The sequence below is a fragment of the Kogia breviceps genome, chromosome 6 (assembly GCF_026419965.1).
Source record: "Kogia breviceps isolate mKogBre1 chromosome 6, mKogBre1 haplotype 1, whole genome shotgun sequence".
Taxonomy (NCBI): Eukaryota; Metazoa; Chordata; class Mammalia; order Artiodactyla; family Physeteridae; genus Kogia; species Kogia breviceps.
This window is the reverse complement of record NC_081315.1, coordinates 8,201,665-8,222,850: the sequence shown is the minus strand read 5'-3', so window position 1 is coordinate 8,222,850 and position 21,186 is coordinate 8,201,665. Positions and strand designations below refer to the sequence as shown.

Below are 21,186 nucleotides of genomic sequence, written 5' to 3'. Positions count from 1 at the left end.
TTCAGGCGTGCAGAAAAGAAGCCTGCTGCAGGGAAAGTGCAGGATGGAAGACCTCGCTAAAGATATCCTCTTCTAGGAGGAGAAGTCACACAAGGGAGTTTAGGGGACAGATCATCTACAAAGTTACCAGGAGAGAGACAGACCCACAGGCTGACAGACAGACACACAGACCGTCCCTCTGGGACCAAATGGCAATTGGGGATCATTAACATCTATGTCTCTTAGCAAAACAGAGAGACATCAAATGCCAGTTCTATAAAAAAATTACCAGAAGCTTGTTTAAAATCAAGAGAGAAGAGTGAGAGAGTTGAAGCAAAATAAAGTTCTCGTATTTTCCTTTGTTAAGTATTTCATTAATGGTCTTGCCTGGAACTTATAAATCAATTTCCTATTTTGTTTTCTTATGGCAACTGCATTATGTAAAGGTATCTACTCTTACGACATAGATTTGAATATTATTCATGCATATAGATATTCAGATGCATATATAAGCATAAAAGTGCCAACAAGCGCTAACCCTTTTGGGCACGTTGTGAGAGGCACTGTTCTAAATGCTTTACCTACAATAACAAATTTAATCCTTATACAAATGCAGTGAGGTACGTTTTCTGAGGCACTTTCAGGTGTACAATTTTAAGTTCAAAACCCCTTGCTGGATATGCTGACAGACAGAACCAAGTCAGCTGATGACAGTAAGTTTTCACGAACCTTTATTGTGGCGCGATCACAGAGCACCGGCCATTTCTTTGGGTCTGAATTTCAAGAATCCTCTGTCACCTCTATTCCCATTACTATGTTTCCCCATTAGATTGGACCTTCTTTTTTTTTTTTTTTTTTTTTTGCGGTATGCGGGCCTCTCACTGTCGTGGCCTCTCCCGTTGCGGAGCACAGGCTCCGGACGCTCAGGCTCAGCCGCCACGGCTCACGGGCCCAGCCGCTCCGCGGCACGTGGGATCTTCCCGGACCAGGGCACGAACCCGTGTCTCCTGCATCGGCAGGCGGATTCTCAACCGCTGCGCCACCAGGGAAGCCCAGATTGGACCTTCTTATGTACTGGTGCTGATCCTAGTGTTCTCATCAGGAAGAGAAGTTCAGACGTGCAGAAAAGAAGCCTGCTGCAGGGAAAGTGCAGGAATGGAAGACCTCTCTAAAGATATCCTCTTCTAGGAGGAAAACGCAGACAAGACATTTGTCTAATCCCAATCAAGCCCACGTCTGCCATGCGTCTTTGAGTACCATTCAGAAGAAGACTGCCGGGGCCCACCTCAAGGCAAAAGCCCTACAGCTAGGCCCAGGCTCTGTCCTTTGCTACTGAGGCCCTAATATGCCTCAAGGCCAACCCAACTCAAATTGTGACAGTCTCTCTAGGCTTCTTCATTAGAGTGTAAGCTTCTTGAATGCTATGACCACCACTGGTTTTACCAGTGGGTGGCGCCCTTGTCACGCCTCTATTATACACTGGAGAAGGTACTCATCATTTGATTTGCTAATGAAAACAAAGAAATAGGCATGCATACCTTTATTTTTAAAAGCGAGTCTGCATACAGTAGTTTAATTTTTGACAGAATATTAAAGATAAATGGAAAATGGCTGAATATGACAGGATAGCGGGTGTCCATTGAAGTGTCCTAAAAATGGAAATGACAACAATTTTGATAAATGAAAGGACAGAGAAATCTTATGCCTTACTTCTTAGCCTTCAAGCCCTGATGGTTTCAGGTCTCAGTACTTATAGCCAAAGCAATCCAAAATGCTGGTCAGTAGTGCTCAGATCTAAGAAAATGTTTTATATATATCAATGAAAGGTATATAAACCTAGTATTTTCAGTACTCATTTAATTTCACCATTAATTATAAACTCTGGACATTTTCCCAGAGTCTGTTCTGCTGCTACCTGCACTTCTGAAATGTGAAATTAGTGCAGATGCATCTGGTAAGCAGGGGAGTGACAGGATGTAGATAGCTGGTTAGCTCAGACAAGAGTTTTCCCAGGCAAAGGATGATGTGCTAGGAGTAGAATTAGAACCTTCAGAGAAAAGGAGAAAAAAAATCTCAGATTAGCTGCTGAACTGGCAGCAAGAGCCCTTCAGCTTTATTTTAAGAAAATGAAAAAAGGAGTGCTTACACCCAGGGAACCCTCCCCAAAGTTACAGCCCTATCCTGCTGGCTCCTGGCGAGTCACCGAGCCTCCTATACCTAGCTTAAGAGCAAAGCTCCACTCCCATAGGTGTTATCTCAGTACCACCGGTCCTCTAATCAGGGTGTGGAGAGAGTTCTACCCTTCGGTTTTTGTGCATTTTTCATCTTCTCGCGGCACTGTCCACAAGCTGCTTGCCTGGTTGATCTGAGCTATCTCCCCAGGTAGGAAGCATTTTACTGTTAGTATTCTGGTTACAAAACTGCATTGGTTTTGAGGGGTCTGCCTTGCTTTTCCCATTAAGCCCTGCTATTTCTACTGGGCAATTTTGCAGAGTACGGGAAGTTTTGGAAATTCGTACAAAGTTACAGAACGAGCGCCTGTATTAACTTGCCAACGATCAATACCCTCTTTAAATGTACCGTACTTACTGTGTTCATTTTCCAGATGGTCCTTCTGTATGCATCTTCAGAAAAATCAAGTAAGTGTGTGAGTTCATTTACTTTGAAGATGTTTTCAGGCAGCTGACATTTAGTCTGGTTTACCTTAAATAAAATACCACCTGTGAGAAAGTTCTTTATATAAAGACAATTTTGCTTAATGGCTATAAATTAGATTATCAGAATAAACAGCAAGTTAAACATACTTTTAATGACCAGAATTAAGTTCTATCCAATTCCCCCACTGCCAAAGCCCCAAACTTTCAGGAGCATAAGGAATACCTAAGATTTAATAGTAGAAATTGATGGTATGATGAAAAACTTCTAGTTACTTTTAATCCATAAAAAAGTTTTAAAGAAACTCAAGTGCAAAGAAAAATACAGTGTAATATGAATCCAAACTACTCTGGGGCCCAATACTCCATGTCATGTTCTTGCTTTCTCTTTTTTTTTGCAGGGGGCGGTTGCCGCACTGCACAGCTTGCAGGATCTTAGTTCCCCGACCGGTGCCACTGCACGGGGATGCTGTTTCATCCCTATGACTGGGATCCTCAGGACCCTGCTGATCTCAGCCTTGCACTGTCAAGAGCCTCAGCAGCCTCAGAGTCATGGAGAAAGAGGGTGCGTCGTCTTCGTGGATTCTTCGGGAGGTGCGGGGGGGGCGGAGCTTGACAAACATTCTCATGTCGCCTGTTAGAGTCAAAGGACAAAGCAGGATCCCTTCAAGATTTCTTCTGTTGCTGCCTCAGTTATTTCTAGGGCTTCTCTTTCTAAGCGGCAAGCTCATTACAATACACTTTCCCTGAGCTCTTCAGTAAACTGCTCAGTTTTTCAAGACCTGGAATGATTTTTTTGATTGATCTTAATAAAACTTTTAAAAACAGCCAAGAACAGGCATCACTTTTCAGCAACAGGGCAGACTGTTTTTTTCAGCACTTTGATAGATTAGGCACTTTGACTCACTGAAAACAACCACAAACACAGGATAAACTGTAAACCAACATTTTTGGATGGAATAATCAGGTCAAAAACTAAGGGAATGTGGCATCTCCCTTGAGGGTATCTGCCAAACCTGGTGAACCTGAACTTCAGTTTCAACGGCTGAGACTTTGAGAAAAGGAGACAAAGCCCAGAGTCTGTTCAAATTAGGGACCCTTGCTTTATAAATCTGGGACCCAAAAGGGCTACCATTAGAGTGAACCAGGGTAACCTAGAAATGAACAAGCTCTTTCCTCTACTCCTGCATCTACCCGTCCCCACCTTGACTCCAAGACCATAAGGCAAACTGTAGTTAAAATGGAGCTGGATGTTAACCGTTTGCACCTACCAACCTGAACTCCCAGTCCATCTCCCGCCCCCTTCCTCTCCCCCTCGGCAACCACAAGTCTGTCCTGTACGTCCGTGAGTCTGTTTCTGTTCCGTAGATACGTTCATTTGAAACTGGCACAACATTGTAAATCAACTATACTTCAATTAAAAAAATAAAATAAGATGAGATACATAAGTCACAGGGGTGTAAGGTACACAGGGAGAATAAGTCAATATTTTATAGTAACTTTGTATGGCGTGTAATCTATAGAGATATCAAATCACCATGCTGTACACCTGAAACTAATATAAGTCAACTATACTTCAATTAAAAAAATAATAAAATAAATAAAATACATAAGTCACAGGGGTGTAATGGAGATGGGGAAAACAGTCAATAATTTATAACTTTGTATGGCATGTAATCTATAGAGGTATCAAATCACTATGCTGTACACCTGAAACTAATATAAGTCAACTATACTTCAATAAATAAATTTTAAAAATTTTAATTAAAAAAAAAATGGTGCTGGCATTGGGGGAAGAAGGTCGCCTACAGAATCTGTCATCACAAAAGCACTCCTGAAAATTCACACACCAGATTCATACCACCTGGAGATCTAAAAAGCCTCAAGCCAAAATTTCAATCTTTATATTAAATGCTAATCTTTAAAGACTAATTTAATAGTACCAAACTGCTGCCAGGAGCCTGGCAGAAGCAAATTCTCCCTGAAAAGACCCAGCCCTCAAAGAATTCCAAAAGATAAAAGTTCCAAGGGAAATGTGCACGCGCGCACACACACACACGCACACACCCAGAGTCACAAAATACATGATAATGAAGGAGCCATGAGGAAGATTCAGCAGGAACTAAAGACAGCAAAAACTGACCTGCAAAGACTTCAGATACCCAGAAATTATAAATAATGGCCAAGAAAAAAAGCTTAAAGAACCAGTGAGAACTTCCAGAAGTGGAAAACATACTACTAGAAATAAAACTCAAAAGACAGTTTTAATAGCAGACAAAAATCAGTGAAAAGCGAATTCATGAACAGGAAGATAGGGCTGAAGAAATCATCCAGAATGGGGTACAAAGAGACAAACAGATGGAAATTACGACAGGACGATTAAGAGACATGGATGACAGAGCGAGAAGATCTAACACACAAAATAGGTAGAATTTCAGGAGGAGAGAGTCAATACTTGTTTTGAATTAAAACGTGTAACAACTTAGAAATGGAGGGAACATCCTTTTACCTAGAAAGATTATTTTCCAAAACCCCATAGTAAAAATGTTATTTAATAGTGATATTCAGAATTTTCCTTTAAAATCACCAACAAGATGAGGCACCTACTATCACTATGACTTCCATTCAACATGCCTGTTGAACAACTAGGGACAGGAGGGCCTAGCCAGTGCCACAGGCAAAGGAAAATAATAAAATGCATAAGAATTGGGAAGAATAAAAACATTATTTTTTCCAAAGATATGACTGTCTGCACAGAAAATGCAAAAGTATCTACAGTTAAATTACTAGATATAATGCAAGAATTTAGCAAATTCACTGGCTATTAAAAAATCAATATTCAGGGACTTCCCTGGCGGTCCAGTGGTTTAAGCCTCCGAGCTTCCACTGCATGGGGCCCGGGTTCGATCCCTGGGTGGGGAACTAAGATCCCACATGCTGCACAGTGCGGCCAAAGAAAAAAAAAGAAAAAAGAAAAAATCGATATTCAAAAATCAATGCATTCCTATAATCAATGCATTTATCTGCTATTAAACCAACAACAGATAATATAGTTTTTAAAAGATACCATTTACAAAAAAAAAAAAGTTAAATACCCTGGAATAGATTTGACTAAAGATATCCAAGACTTTCATAGTAAAATAACAAAAACTCATTGAAAAACTTAAAAGATAGTCTAATATGTAGAAGAAATAGATACCATGAAGATTCACAACAGTAAAGATGTCAATTCTCCCCAAAGTGAAATACAGATTAAATGCAATTTCAATCAAATTCCCAGTAAGATCTGTGTATGTGTGTGTAGAACCTGAAAAGCCAATTCCAAAATTTATAAGGAAGAACCAAATGCCAAAAATATCCAAGATTCGCTTTAAGAACAAGACAGGACTATTTCTTTTAGCAAGTATAAACAATATAGAGCCACATAAAATGACTAACAGTACAGAAGAGAGCCTGTACGTGAACCCTGCACACAGAAACTTGTTTAATGACAGTTCACATTACCTATCAGGGCAGAAAGGACAGAATTTCAGTTAAGTGGTGCCAGGTAATTGTTTTCATATGGAAAATAATCAAAATAAATTTTCAGCTGGATTAAACACCAAAGTGTGAAAGTGTGAAAGGCAAAGCTAACCTCAATACTCCCTTTAGACCTTGGCAGGAGTGACCTCTGCCCTGGGCCTCCTCCAGCCAAGCCCCTCCCCACAGGGGCTCTGCTGGGTCAGCGGGGCCTGTCTACATGCAGCCCACCCATCACACTTCCCCATCTAGACTGAGCTCCAGAGCCCAAGACCCGCAAGTCCCTGCCCAAACGGCTCCAAGCCAGCCCCAGGAGCTACACACGTTTCTCCCTCCACTTGCCCTCTGGGAGTGGAAGGGTCACAGGACACACCCCAGGGCCCCAGGGTTGGCTAAGGAACGGCTGTTGTGGGAGGTGAGACGGAACACAGAGACACGGGCTGAGGTGTCCACACACGGCCACGTGGCAGCCCTGGTGCGGGAGAAAACCACAGAAGGAAGAGGAGCGCAGAGGACCCGGGGTGGGGGCGGGGAGGGTCCGTCGGAGCCCCCACCTTCGCTGCAGAACTCTGTAAGGAGCCAAGGTTTCGAAATTCAAACCTGGCTTCCCCTGTCATTAAGAAGGTTTATTTGTCAAGGTGGGAAGATAGAGTATATTTTATTTCATTCAACACGTTGTTAGTTAGATGTCTAACCTTTTAAACGTTAGACATATGGTATATGAGCCTCTGCTTGTACTCCTCCTCTGGTCCCAGCTATCAGCTCTGTTAAAAGACTATCTAGAGAAGCCCTCGATGCCAAATCAGGCCCTCTGCTTATTTTGTAAGGTCTCACAAATGCCTAAAATATTTACCATCTGGTCTTTTCCAAAAAGAAGCCCTCCTGATCCCTGATCCGTGTAATAATTTAAAACCTTGAAGGAAAAAAAAAAGGTTAAAACAAAACACATGGAGTAAAGATCATAAAGGAATAGACTGACAAATTTTTTTGTTTTTGGCCACGCCACGTGGCGTGCGTGATCTTAGTGCCCCGACCGGGGATCGAACCCGCGCCCCCTGCGTTGGCAGCGGGGAGTCTTAACCCCTGGACCGCCAGGGAAGTCCCCAAATTTTATCTACATTAAAATTAAGAACATGAGTTTCGGACTTCCCTGGCGGTCCAGGGGTTAAGACTCCCCGCTGCCAACGCAGGGGGCGCGGGTTCGATCCCCGGTCGGGGCACTAAGATCCCACGTGCTGAGGGGTGTGGCCGACAAGTTAGAAAAAAAAGTGAGTTCATCAAAAACCACCAAGACAAACTACAAACTGGGACTTGATATTTGCAACACATATAATTGACAAAGGACTAGTATCCTCCTATAATCAATAAGAAAAAATTAAATACTACATTAAAATTGAGCAAAAGGACAGGTATTTTATAGAAGAGGAAACACGTACGGCAATTATAAACATGAAAATATGCTCTAACGCATTAGAACCAGTGAAATACAATTAAAATCATAATTTGGGGCTTCCCTGGTGGCGCAGTGGTTAAGAATCCACCTGCCAATGCAGGGGACACGGGTTCGATCCCTGGTCCGGGAAGATCCCACAGGCTGCGGAGCAGCTAAGCCCGTGTGCCACAACTACTGAGCCCACATGCCACAACTACTGAGCCCATGTGCCACAACTACTGAGCCTGCGCTCTAGAGCCCGCGAGCCACAACTACTGAGCTCGCGCGCCTAGAGCCCATGCTCCGCAACAAGAGAAGCCACCGCAGTGAGAAGCCGGCGCACCGCGGCGAAGGGTGGCCCCTTTTCGCTGCGACTAGAGAAAGCCCGCACACAGCAACAAACACCCAACTCGGCAATCAATCAATAAAGTCATAATTTGGCACGATTTCAATATGGCACTAAAAATATTTTCCAAATTTTAAAGTCAGACATGGGGCAACAGAATCCTCATCATGTCCTGGAGAGGATTTAAATTGGTCCAACCACTTTGGAAGACAGTTTGTCACTAACCACAAAGAACAACACAGGCATATCCTCCAACCTATCAATTCCAGCATTAGGGATGGAAACCAAAAACTAACTTTTGACACACGGACACCAAGAGATAAGTACAAAAATGTTGACGTAGCATGTTTTCTCACAGAGGAACCCTCCCCCCCAAAAGAGAACTGCAAACAGCACATACTGTATATCCATCAATACTGGAATGGATAATTCTGGTAGTCACACTATGGACTATCATACAGAAGTGAAAAGGAAGTACAGACATAAGTATTAATCTGGATGAGTCAAAAAAACCAAAACGTTGTGTAAGCAGCATGTATTCGATTCATATGAAATTTTGGAAACAGCAAAATTAAACAGCATAGCGTCAAGAGATACTTATGGTTATAAGACAATAAACAAGAGTAAGGGAATGATTAATGGAAAATCCAGGATCCTGGCTACCTTTGGGAGGTGAGGGGGTGTAATCTGTGAGAGACACACAGGCATTTCTACAGCACTAGAAATGTTTTCTTTTTTAACACGGGTGGTAGTTACACTGATGTCTGTTTTACTATTTTTCTTTAAACTGTACGTGGATACTAGACACACTCCTTTATGTGCATGACTTAATTCACAAAAAACAACATTTTAAAAATAGCAGTATCAACCTCATGTTTCATAAGAGTCTGCTTAAGCTTCAAGCCAGGTGATACCAAGGGAATTTTTATTGCAAAATAAAGAGAAATGGGTTTCTAAAACAGCACTTACCCTGTGCAGCTTTTTCAACATTTCTAGGAGAATTTTAATGTGATAGTTATTCTCAGTAGTTCTAGTCCAATAATTCAGTTGAGCAATGACAGCTGTTTTAAACATCTGGACCAGTCTGATGAAAGCAGATTCTTGCAGAGATGCCCAGTATTTCTCTGAGGGATACGAAGGTAACTGTCAGCATGTGATATTTCTTGGATTCTTAAAAGTAAAAAGTAGTCAATATTTTCTGAAACTGGTAGAATAGTTTCATATATATTATAGTTATAAAGACACATTTGTAATAAATTTTTCAGTAAATACAGTCGGGATTGAAAGTGTAGAACTTAATGTTCTCAAAAAAATGCCTTGTCAGTTAAGAGAACCACAAATTTGATCTAATTAATTTGTTGGGGGAAAAAAAAAAAACTAGACAAAATTAATTAGTCCCATTTTTTTGCCCAGATGAAACAGCATACAGTATTAAAAACCAGATTAAGAACTATTTGTGATTACAAGACTCTATTTTGCGCTCTCAGCACGAGTTTTTAACTCTTAAAAACCATCTTTTGGCACTGTATAAAAGAAAAATGCTTTAAGTCGGCTTTTCATTGCTTACAATGTGACAGCATATAAGAAAGAATGGACTTCCTTGGGCTGAATATGCTATTTGTGTCAAAAACCTCATTAGAATATAATCAAGCCCCTCGACCTAATTTCCAGTGTACTGGAAATACAGGGACAGGAGGAAACAACCAGACAAATCTAGGTGTGAGACACTGTACAGCACTACTGACCCACGCTCTTTAAAAAAAAAGAAAGCCTGTAAAATACTTTTCGGACAAGAGCAGAAATTTGAATATGGCCTAGATGTGAGGTAATACCATGGAATGACGGCTAATCTTACTAGCTAACAATGTTGAGGTAATACAGGATTCCATCCCCTCAGGAGATGCACGCTGACGTATTATGGGTAAAATGTCCTGGTATCTCCAACTCACTTTCAAATGGTTCAGCAAAAATACAATGCAGTCTGTACACACACAGCAACATGGTAACTGCTGCTGACTCTCAGGTAGAGAGCATCTGGGATTCACTGTACTAGCCTCTCAACGTGTGTGTATGAAGTTCTCCATAATGAAAAGTAGGGGGCAAAGGACCCCACGACCAAGCCACGCAGCTATCACTACAAGAGCAGGTATCATTATATGATGCCACACAGGTATCATTGCATAAACAGGGACGAGAGCAACCCATCGTGGAGGAAGACAGTAAGTATCACAGCGCGTCAGAGTACGTGAGGACTAGGAACTGAAAACCACGGGTGCGTCACAATCACCTAAGTTGTGCCGAAACTTCACTAGGCATGTGTTTCCATTGAGAAGACAGTCATGTATTTTCAAATGTAAACCATCAATCTCACCCAGAACCTCTGACGACCCGTCATGCATTTTATAAACAGCCTCTGCAAACGGAACCACCAGGCTCTCCCAGTTGCTATAATCATGCATCACAGGACATTCCGGGAGAAGGAAGAAAATTTCTAAAGCTTCTTGATGTGGAGAATGAAACGGAAGATCTTTGAACAGAGTATCCCTGAGACATGTGGTTACCTGCGGTCAAAAAGGATCCAGGAAAAGACACTCAGAACACAGCGGGAAGTGGGTGCAATTACTGTAATAAAATAAAGTGTGGAACGCAGAGCTTCACCCCACCATGAAACTGGAGCAATTACTTGGTCTCTCTAAACCCATGCTCACAACCCATCTCATCTAGCTTCCCAAATAGCTGGGTGTGTAAACGTGTGACAAGTATCCTCTCCATCCGATGGCTGGGGTTCGTGAAGGAGATCAAGGAGAAACCACACGTGCAAGATTACACCGGATGAACAATGGGCTCAGAACTAAAAGGCAGCCCCCCCCACGGTAAGGTCCGCACTCTTCCCTCCGGTTCCACGAGCGCGCCTCGTTTTTTAAAGAGGAGGAATGTGTCCGAATCTCCCAAAGCAAAACAAAAATTAAAAACAAACAAACAAAAAGCAACAACTGCAACCATGAGAATCGGCATGGTTTCCTGTCACCTTCTCACCGGGTCACCTGTCTCATCACAGACTCTCTCCACCGAACTCTAGTTTCTAGCCCTTCCAATCATCTTACCGTTTCCCCAATCCAGAATGCCAGTGTTGAAGGAAAATTCAGATGGAATTCTGAATGCGTATGTGTTCTGTGGGCTCAGATAATGGTAATGATTTGCCTAAAACCCCGTGAAGAAGATAAGCTAGTGTTTCCAGGGTTCTTGTTATTTGTCAGATACTGTGCTAAGCGATTCACATATATAAGCTCACTTATCCGTGTCGTTTCTTTACAACATAGATGGTATTATTAACCCCGATTCATAAATGAGGACTCTGCGTGCTCGGGAAAGTAACCTGCTGAGGGCCACAGAGCTAAGTGAGACTCTCTCCTGGATCTTTCTGACTCCAAAGCTCAAACTCAGTCACTAAATTACGAGAGACTAGCTAAACGGTACCTCTGAATGTACAAAATCTTACAATTATCTATTTCCGCATCAACACATTCTATTGGGCTCCCACCACGAGGCTCAGTCTTCAGCCCTGCCCCCCTCCTCCCTCTGGGCTCTTGATCATCCACAACCCCAAACCTCCCAGCCCTTTAGAACCACTGTACCGCTCTCAAGCCAGTTACACCGTTTCCCATCTTGTGCCTTGGTGCACACCTCCCTGGCTGCCTGCAGGCAGCGGGTAAACTGCCCTCCCCCCGGGAACCTTGTTCTGCGTGCTCTAAATACAGCAGACCGTTCACTGCCCAGGTAACGAGTGCACTCATTCATCTAAAAATATTTATTACACACCCAGTGTGTTCTAAGCTGGGAACCAGGAAAGACAACTGACACCTGCACATAGGTATCTGTCTCCTTCACTAACCCAGGAGCCTCTAAAGACAAGGGTCTCACCACAGCTCCCTACGCATAGCCGTATCCAAATATCTGCGGAATGAAGGAAGGCAGGCCAAGTCTGTGAGTCCATACCACAGAAAGCTCAAGACAGAAACAGTACAGGTCTTCTGATCCAACTGTCCCGTCTGAAACAAGGGGAGACTGCTCTATGAGTACGTCGCGTGTACTGTATATGATATTGTTCTGGCACAACTGAGGTACAATTAGCCCTAGTGATGAACTGGTCCAACCTCTTCCTTTCACAGATGCAGAAATAGCTTTTCTATCTTTTATTTATTTTTTTTGTGGTACGCGGGCCTCTCACTGTTGTGGCCTCTCCCATTGCGGAGCGCAGGCTCAGCGGCCGTGGCTCACGGGCCCAGCCGCTCCGCGGCATGTGGGATCCTCCCGGACCGGGGCACGAACCCGCGTCCCCTGCATCGGCAGGTGGACTCTCAACCACTGCGCCACCAGGGAAGCCCGCTTTTCTATCTTTGGTGATCTTTCTACTAACTGATGCAGAGTCCTGATAAAGGTGCATAATGAGGGATCCATCTGACATCAGACGCCTAATTGGGCAATGGTTCTGCCAAAATTAACATAATTAAATTTTCCATCTTCCCCTGAGAAAAGAGTGTGCGAGAGAGAGAACCTGCAGCTAATATACAGAATGCTGAGTGTGACAGACAGAGCAAGAGACCAGGTGAGGGAGCTGAGAGCAGGAAGAGAACACGCACGAGACAGAGAGAGGCAAAGAGTAAGAGCCACAGAGACAGAAGGAAAGACCAAATGGGGGTGTGGGTAGCCAAGAGAAGTGAAGGAGCGGGGGAGAGAGAGAGAGAAAAAGAGTGCGCAAAAACGAGCCAGAGACCCAGAAAGAAACAGACTGAGAGAACAGCATAGACAGTACCACCCCTAGATCAATCCGGACAGTAGAACAGGGAAATAAATGAATAAAAGCTACATTAGGAAAGGCTGCATTAATAAAGGAAGCATGACTGAAGCATCTCCAAGTGGGAAGCCTAAAGATAGTAGTAACAGTGCTGCAATGAAGAAGCAACAATCCCAGAAAGAACAAGGATATTCTAGAACCTACAGAAAAGGAAGTGCAGACCAGGCAGTCCTTGGTGAGGGGGACATTCGTATCAGAAAAAGTGTTTTCATCTCTATACTTAGGCTTAAAGTAACTGCAAATGAAATGTTGCTCTTATTCTAGTGTACCAGTCTCAACAAATATTTTAATCATCTTCCTGAAGCCCTAACTTGAAAACATTCCCTCTAGGGGAGTGCCTGTACATATACGTGTATGTGTGCGCGGGCACCGATGAACTAGTTAGATTATTTGTAACCTAAGTGCCTACTATACCATCTATTTCACCCTAAGTGGGGAAACTCCTGAATGGTAGCTGAGTTTAACTTAATCTGTGTATGCCACAGGGTCTCAGAGAGTATCTGAAAAGAAGATATTTCTTCTGAAATTCTGAGTTCTTATAAAAACATTTCAGCGTATTTTCTTTTCCCAAGTAACAATCTGAAGAATACCACCATGTTAGTAATCCAGTCCTTTTGGGTTAACTCCTTAAAGGTGTCCCTTGCTGTATTTATGTCCAAATGAATAGATATCGTTTCTCCAGCTATTCTGTGGAAGGAAGGTAAATGAAAAGTGGATGAATAAGTAAATGAAAAAGGACACTTCAAAATTAAATATTTTATTAGATTATTTATCCAGATGAAAAGTTTCTTCTCAAGCTTGCTTCATTTTAATAAAATTACTTTTTTCTCACCTTTTCAATAACTATAAAAATTTGGCTGAATACAAACACAATTGAAAATATAGCTGACAAAATACGATTATTTCTGAAATGTCAAAAAATATCAAGGCTACATTAACAATACATACGCTATCAGACTTTACATCAGATATTGTCTTACCTTAAATGAGTAATCAATAAATATTTATTTTCCAGTACAAAAAAAAAAAATAGCCACAGAAAAAAGGTAAAGGTTTTTCTTGTTTTCGAGTTACATGAACTATAAGCAGGGACCAAAAAAGGGGTTTCAGAGCAGTAAATTTTTAGTAATCAAAGAGAACATTACGAATGAAATGTCTCTCTTAACTCAAGAATTACATTTATACTGGACTGAATATATTGTCTAAAAATAGACCCATTCTTTGTGAATTAATACATATACTTAGTGTCTGAAAACAGAAAAAGTTCTTTTAAATAAATATTATACCAATATTTAGGAAAAGAAGTACAAAGTCATTCTTTCATAATACTTAAAAATTCAAAGAAACCTTAGTATGTAGCAATAAGGAAGTAATCAAATAAATTAAGGTATGTCCTTCCCATGGAATACCATGCAACCATTAAAATGATGTTATGGGGAAATACTGAATGATATAAAAATTGAAAAAAATGGAAAAATGGGCAAATGTATTAAGTGTGGAGAAACGTATAAAAAATACCATATTTTGTAAAACAGAAGATTTGCATAAAAAGATATTTATACAAACACTAGCTCTTACACTTAAGTGGTGAATTTTGGCTGATTTTCATTTTCTTTTTGTTTCATGTCTTTTTTTTGGACATTTTCTACAGCAAGCATATATGTGCTTTTTTTTTTTTTTTGCGGTATGTGGGCCTCTCACTGTTGTGGCCTCTCCCGTTGCGGAGCACAGGCTCCGGACACGCAGGCCTAGCGGCCATGGCTCACGGGCTTAGTTGCTCCGCGGCATGTGGGATCTTCCCGGACCGGGGCACGAACCCGTGTCTCCTGCATCGGCAGGCGGATTCTCAACCACTGCGCCACCAGGGAAGCCCTATATGTGCTTTTGTAGGGAAAAAAACATAATTTTTAAAAAGAGATAAAGACATAGATAATTATTTCACCCTCAAACCATTTTCTTTACCACCTTTCACAGTTTTTTAAATTGAGATATAACTGACACACAACATTATATTAGTTTCAGGTGTGTACAACATAATGCACTGATATATGCGTAGCATATATTGTGAAATGATCACCACAAGTCTAGCTAATATTCATCACCACACATACTTACAAATTTTTTTTCTTGTGATGAGAACTTGTAAGATCTATTCTCTTAGCGACTTTCAGATACACAATACAGTATTATTAACACAGTCACCATGCTACCTATACACAGTGTTTTCAACAGAATTTTAAATTTATTATATGTATTACCTTTCCCTTAAAAAACTTCCAGTCAGACATGCAGGAGATGAAAAGATCTCTCTGATTTCCCTATATTAGGAATAAGATGGTGGTTACAACAAATCAGAATATGCCTCCTTGTAGCAGGAGACATGATCAATTGTCTTTCCAACTCCTCCCCCCATCTCCAATTTATTTGCATATTGCCATGGGCATCTGAAAGTCTCATCTGTGAAATCTCAAAATTTCAGAGGCAAACGTGGGAAATAAAAAGATATGTACCCAGAGAATCCAGAGGGGAAGAGGATAAGGCTTGACCTAGGGTATTTTCTTGGACAAATGAAACACTGCCAACCCACCCAGCTTTCCAAGCCCTACTTATTTCTATTCCACTGGAGTAGAAACAAAAAAAATTACCAGAAATTAAAGGTGGGGATGTACGCTCAGTTCTGTCATAGAAGTACTTGCACAAATAGTTCTTGACCATTTGTGCTCTGCACGATGCAGCTATGTGGTATAAGTACTTTCCAGAATTAGGAAGCCATACCTAAAAATGTCTCTAAAAGGAAATGCCTGTATACATGAGTATAATTTGTACAGCTGGTAGGAGTTCTATCATTGAGAGTACGGCTGCCTAAGCCGTTCAGCTGTGAATAACAGCTCAACAAACAAGAGGCTCTAAAGTCAACGAGGGCTGAGAAACTGTAGACTATATTTCCTGCTCAGTGTCACAATTAAACATATCAAAGGCCCAGAGAAGTCCCGCAGTAAAGAAAGACGTCCCCATGGAGCTTACATGCTAAATTGTATGTGTCAACTTGGCTAGGCCATGGTACCCAGAGATTTGATCAGACACCAATCTAGATGTTGCTGTGATGGTATTTTTTAGATGAGATTAACATTCAAATCAGTAGACTGTGAGAAAAGCAGATTACCCTCCATGATGTGGGTGGGCCTCACCCAATCAGTTGAAGGCCTTAGGAGAAAAAGTCTAAGGTCTCCAGAGGAAGAGGGAATTGTGCTTCCAGACTGCCTTGAGACTCAAGCTGCAATATCAACTCTTCCCTGGGTCTCCAGCCTGCTGTCCTGCCTCACAGATTTGTACTTGCCAGCCCCTACAAGTGCATGAGCCAATTCCTTAAAATCTCTCCCCACCACCCTCAAACACACCCTATTGGTTCTGCTTCTCTGCAGATCTCTGACTAATGGACCACTAGTGGACCACAAAATCTCACATCTCTGTATTGTGCAGAACCAGTTGGGGAAACACTGCTTTAGAGAGCTACATGAGCAGACGGACACTTAGGGTGTACCTTTTTGTATTCTGCCACTGTTTAGTCCCCACGTCAGCAATCCATCTCTTTACAATGCCTTCATTCAAGGTAGGAATTTTCCTCCTCAGATTAACATAGGAATTCTGTAAACAAACCAAATAGTAAAATACAGTAACTTAGAGACCACAGAAATAGGTATCCAACTCTTAGGCACATTCTAAGGATAGAGAGTAATACTAAGCATGGATAACATAGCTCTGCAAAAATCATAAAGTAAGATTCTACCAAGGAGCAATCAATCATTTCTTGTCCAAGGGTGCTTAGATCCAAAGTAAGTTTCACTGAATGCCCCAACACTGAACACTTTACATGGGTATTATCAGATGAAACTGAACATCAGACAGCTTTGAGAGGAGAGATCCTAAAGGGACTGGGTATAGAAGTAGCAGGAACTCAGTTTGCCTTGGTGGAGCAGGATATGGAGGTTACGGACTGATTATTCGTAAGACTATAAACCCCGGGTCTTTTTAGTAATGGCTGGCAAAGTCACTTCAGAATATCAACCTGTTGGTTCACTAGCACCCTGACCAAAATGCTCTTGGCAAGGAGCCTCCCGAAAGGTAAGCAGAGCCTAAGGAAATCACACGTATTTGACATACCCTAAGGGCAAATCTGCTGACTTTTGTGAGTAAATACGTACGTAGTTTAGACAATAAAGGATCAATAATGTCTAACCGTTCCCCAAACTCAGCCTAGTAACCTGATGATTTTGGAATTCACCAAATCTAGATTCTAGAACCTTCTGTTTCGCTTAAAATACCAAGTCATTAAACTTCTAGAGATCTATTTTTACCTTTTTATCCACCCAAAGCAAAATGCTTTGATCTCCTCCAGCAATCATTATTAATTCCTTTTCTGAGGTACGGCTTTCTGAAAGGGATTTACAAAAAATAAGAGTTGAGAAACTCATTTGATACAAATATACACACTCAGCCTAAATAATTTTAGATTCTTCTTAAACTGAGTCCTTTTATTTTTCTGACAGACAAAGACTCAGTACATTTCCTACCGATAAAGCAGAAATACACACCTACTTCAGGGTAAAGTCTAGTTAGCAAACATAGAGCAAGGTCGGCAACGTGCTATCAGGTTAATACACATAATCAACATAAACGCTTATACATACAACACAGTCAAACACGTTTGATTAGTTAACTGTTCCCGGGTTTAATTCAGCGCCTCTTACTAAAAACCCTATCTATTATTCTACAACTCAAGATTCAATCAACGACTACTGGCTGTGAAGATGTAAGTACTTCAAAAGCCTGTGCAAGTGGTCACAAGAAATCAGATATAACACTTGATCTGCTTAAGGAAATAACCCGACTGTTCGCTTCCCCAGAAGAACTGAGAGAATTTTGGTACTTCCGGTCACCACTAAGCTTTCAGAAACAAGTGAGCCAAGGGCCCCGAGGCACTCCTACAGTGGAACGTTTCAGAGCTAAGGCTCTCAAGGTACACAGGGCACGGTTCACGTGTCCAGCCACATCCCTTCACAGGCTAACCTTCTGACCCCCGAGTCTCTGCACCCTCTAGCAAAAGAGGGCTGAGAGCACACCTCTCCTGGACCGGTTTAAAGGCCGGTGAGTCAGGCACAGTTCACAGCGCCTGGCAGATGTTGGCTGCATGTAAAACCTGAGGGTTTTATATGATTATGAGTCAATTTAATCCGGTAAGAAAAACAATCACTATGGAATTAATAGGTCCCTTGAAAACTGGAATCAGAGGCTGCACAGGCTTCTGAACCCACATAGTCTATTTTATGTGGTATCATTTTAAATCCACATTAACCTTAACCCGAAGGGTGAAGGGAAAACGAATGGTTATTCCGACTTGATAAATCAGATTGGCTGTGTTACGCTGCTTACAAGTAAACAAATGAAAGCAATGTTTAGAAAACCTCCCTTCGCAGTCATACATTTCTCTTCTTGCGCACATTACACACTTAGAACAATCAGTTTCTCAACCAAGGTATTTGTGCCAAATCCTGCGCTCCTAAAGAATTTACCAAATGTGAGTTCTTCATTTGATGGCAATTTCACGGGACGCGGTATCAGCTGATCGCGTGTTCCACCGTTTCCCAGCTGTCCTTCTTTTCCAGAACCAAAAGAAAAGACCTTCCCCAAATCAGAAACATAGGCAAGTGTGTGCTGCCTATTAAATGAAAGCACAGACGGTCAATTCTCAATTATCCACAATGATTAGAGTATGCAGCAATCTGGTAAACTGAGGAAACTACGCTGCTCAGTCACTGACACCAGCTAACCAACTTCCAATGGGTGACATTAGCCGTCTAGAAACTAAGAAACCACTGACGTGCGGCTGAGACGATTCTGGAACCCCTAAGTGTGCCGAAGGCCATGACGCCGCACCCTGGCAAATGACAACCCTTCGTCAGAACAGCACCACCTCTCGCCTGCTGCTCCTTTTTGAGGCCTTGGCTTGAGTCAGCACCTTCCGGAAGCCATCTCTGAGTCCCTCCCCTCCCCATCCTAGAAGATAGCATCAGGTGATCCTCCCTGAGCTACCGCTCTAGTTCCCAAAGACCTTTCTCATGCTGATTTTCTTACTGATTTGCTTGATGGCCTCTCCTACGATACAGATGTGTAAGGAAAGAATTTCGCCTCACTCAGAGGTCTGGCCTTTGTCCTCACTTCCTGGGAGGTAATGTCTAAACCCTGTAGAATTTTCCAAGTGACAGGAGGGTCTCTGTTATTCATGGTAGGCCCGCCCCTAACACCACACCTAATAGTTTATCCAGGTGGCTCCCGGAAGCCCCTCGAGCTGTATGTAAGCCCGACCTCTCGGTATACAGAGGCTGGAGGCTGAGTTCAACCACGTGGGCAATCATTCAATCAATCATGACTAAGCAATGAAACCCCAAAAACAACCCAGGACGTGGGTGAGCTTCCCTGGTTGGCAATACTCTTCAGTCATGTATCAGGCTGGGAGGAGGTAACACGGCCCACGGCTCCAAGGGGCGTGGACACCAGAAGCTCCTCATTTGGACCCATTCTAGACTCTGTCTTATGCATCTCTTCCTTTGACTGGTTCTAACGTGTATCCTCCTCTTGTAATAAGAGTGACCATCAGTGTAATAGCTTTCAGTGAGTCTTGTGTCTTTCCGCGAATTTTCCTGCGTTGGCACGGTACTGCCTGGTTTGCAGTGAGGCATTCCTAAGGTGAGGACTCCTTCTATAGCACATGCTACCCGGAGGAACGTATGTTATGAAAATTCCAAAGTGGTGACAATGTTCCTTTGGTTAATGAAGAGATGGAGAGATGATATCAATGGATAAACCTTTCTAACTCACGTTTGTCCATTTTTTTCCAAATAAATGATAACTTTTTTTAAAAGATAAAAGTGCATTCAAACAGTTACAAAGGTATTTCACTAAAGGACCAACAGAAAGTAAATATATTTACACATTTTAAAAAAATCAATGAAAGTAAATACGTATAGTAAAATATTTATTGTGACTGTCTAATAATGTAAAATTAAGCATCTTCACCTATCTGAAAATGTTTGATACCTTTATTGCAATCAAAGAAACTTGATGGGAATTTTATTAAACTACCTATCTCAATTTACTGTGCGTCTCCTACCAATTCTCATCGACACTTTACAACTTACCGTCCGCAGGCTATCTGGGTCACTCTGTGCCCAACGAGTCCAGTCACCAAACAGGGTCTTAACTCATTCTGTGTTGAATTGTGACCGAGTTGCCCATATGTTCCAGCACCAAAAGTAAACACCAGCCCACCCTAAAGAAAGGGAACTTCGTATCAGATTCTAGAGAAATACGACACAGAAGTAAACACTCACTGATGCGAAGATGTCAGTGAAAAAATCAATAAAATCCCCACCAAAGCAAAGCCTCCCGGGGACGAGGACAGTCCTGAATGTGGGAAGTGGTGACCTTTCTTCCCTGGGAAACACTAGCTGCCCCCACCTCCAGGTTCTAGCGCTTTCTCCACTACAAAGTGTTCTCCTGGAATTGCGGCCAAAGAGACGAGAGAAACGCACCTTTGTTAGCAGGGCAGTGTGAGAGCCACCACAAGCGAGAAATTCAACTTTCTGATCGCCCAGCACTTCAATAAGGGAAGGAGAATCTTTATCTATGCAACGGAAAGAAGGGTTCAAGTGACCCAGAGGAAATGGTGAATTTCACACTAGAGTTCCACCTACGGACAAAATACTCATACGGCTTTCTCTATGCCCATCCCAACAGCTCCTACCATACTTTGACAAGAAAGCCTCTGTGTTGGTACATTTAGGTCTAAAAGCAGAGGTGGGCAGTGATCAAAGGGCCACACTTGGGAGCACTCACCTGTGAAAGTGTCACTTTCACTTCCCAGAGCCCATTCTTTTTTTTTTTTTTAAACACTACGCGGGCCTCCCACTGCTGTGGCCTCTCCCGTTGCGGAGCACAGGCTCCGGACGCGCAGGCTCAGCGGCCACGGCTCACGGGCCCAGCCGCTCCGCGGCACGTGGGATCCTCCCGGACCGGGACACGAACCCGCGTCCCCTGCATCGGCAGGTGGACTCTCAACCACTGCGCCACCAGGGAAGCCATTCTTCTCTTTTTAACCTGACCTGATTAGCTTTCATTGAAGCATACCTGATATTTCCAAGTCCCATCTAGCATTACCCTTTTAATGAACATAAAGCTTTTTTTCTTTCAAAGTCTCTACTACACTGTCCTCCCCTTACACTACCTCTTCTCTCTTTCACGATTATTTTCTTGTCCAAGCACTTAGAGATTCAGCAAAAATCAGTTCAACTGTCCTTTATTCCTTTTCCTCCTGAGTATTTTTCTAACACTGACTTACGAGTTC

At 42.3% G+C, this 21,186-nt stretch overlaps 1 protein-coding gene across 4 annotated transcripts in view; it reads right to left on the bottom strand.

Moving 5' to 3' along the window:
* HERC5 (HECT and RLD domain containing E3 ubiquitin protein ligase 5) overlaps positions 1-21,186 on the bottom strand; it is a 50,043-nt gene that overhangs the window by 14,935 nt on the left and 13,922 nt on the right. For 3 of the 4 annotated variants that reach the window (XM_067035476.1, XM_067035475.1, XM_059066837.2), the window contains 11 exons: positions 20,375-20,466; positions 19,982-20,112; positions 18,356-18,501; positions 17,141-17,217; positions 16,327-16,430; positions 15,044-15,103; positions 13,379-13,472; positions 10,302-10,491; positions 8,900-9,054; positions 2,569-2,682; positions 1,518-1,628 (listed from right to left, as the gene is read on the bottom strand). In XM_067035476.1, the coding sequence (XP_066891577.1) occupies positions 1,518-1,628; positions 2,569-2,682; positions 8,900-9,054; positions 10,302-10,491; positions 13,379-13,472; positions 15,044-15,103; positions 16,327-16,430; positions 17,141-17,217; positions 18,356-18,501; positions 19,982-20,112; positions 20,375-20,466 (1,274 nt within the window). The remainder of the gene's footprint in view (positions 1-1,517; positions 1,629-2,568; positions 2,683-8,899; positions 9,055-10,301; positions 10,492-13,378; positions 13,473-15,043; positions 15,104-16,326; positions 16,431-17,140; positions 17,218-18,355; positions 18,502-19,981; positions 20,113-20,374; positions 20,467-21,186) is intronic. The other variant, XM_059066839.2, reaches the window with a different exon arrangement.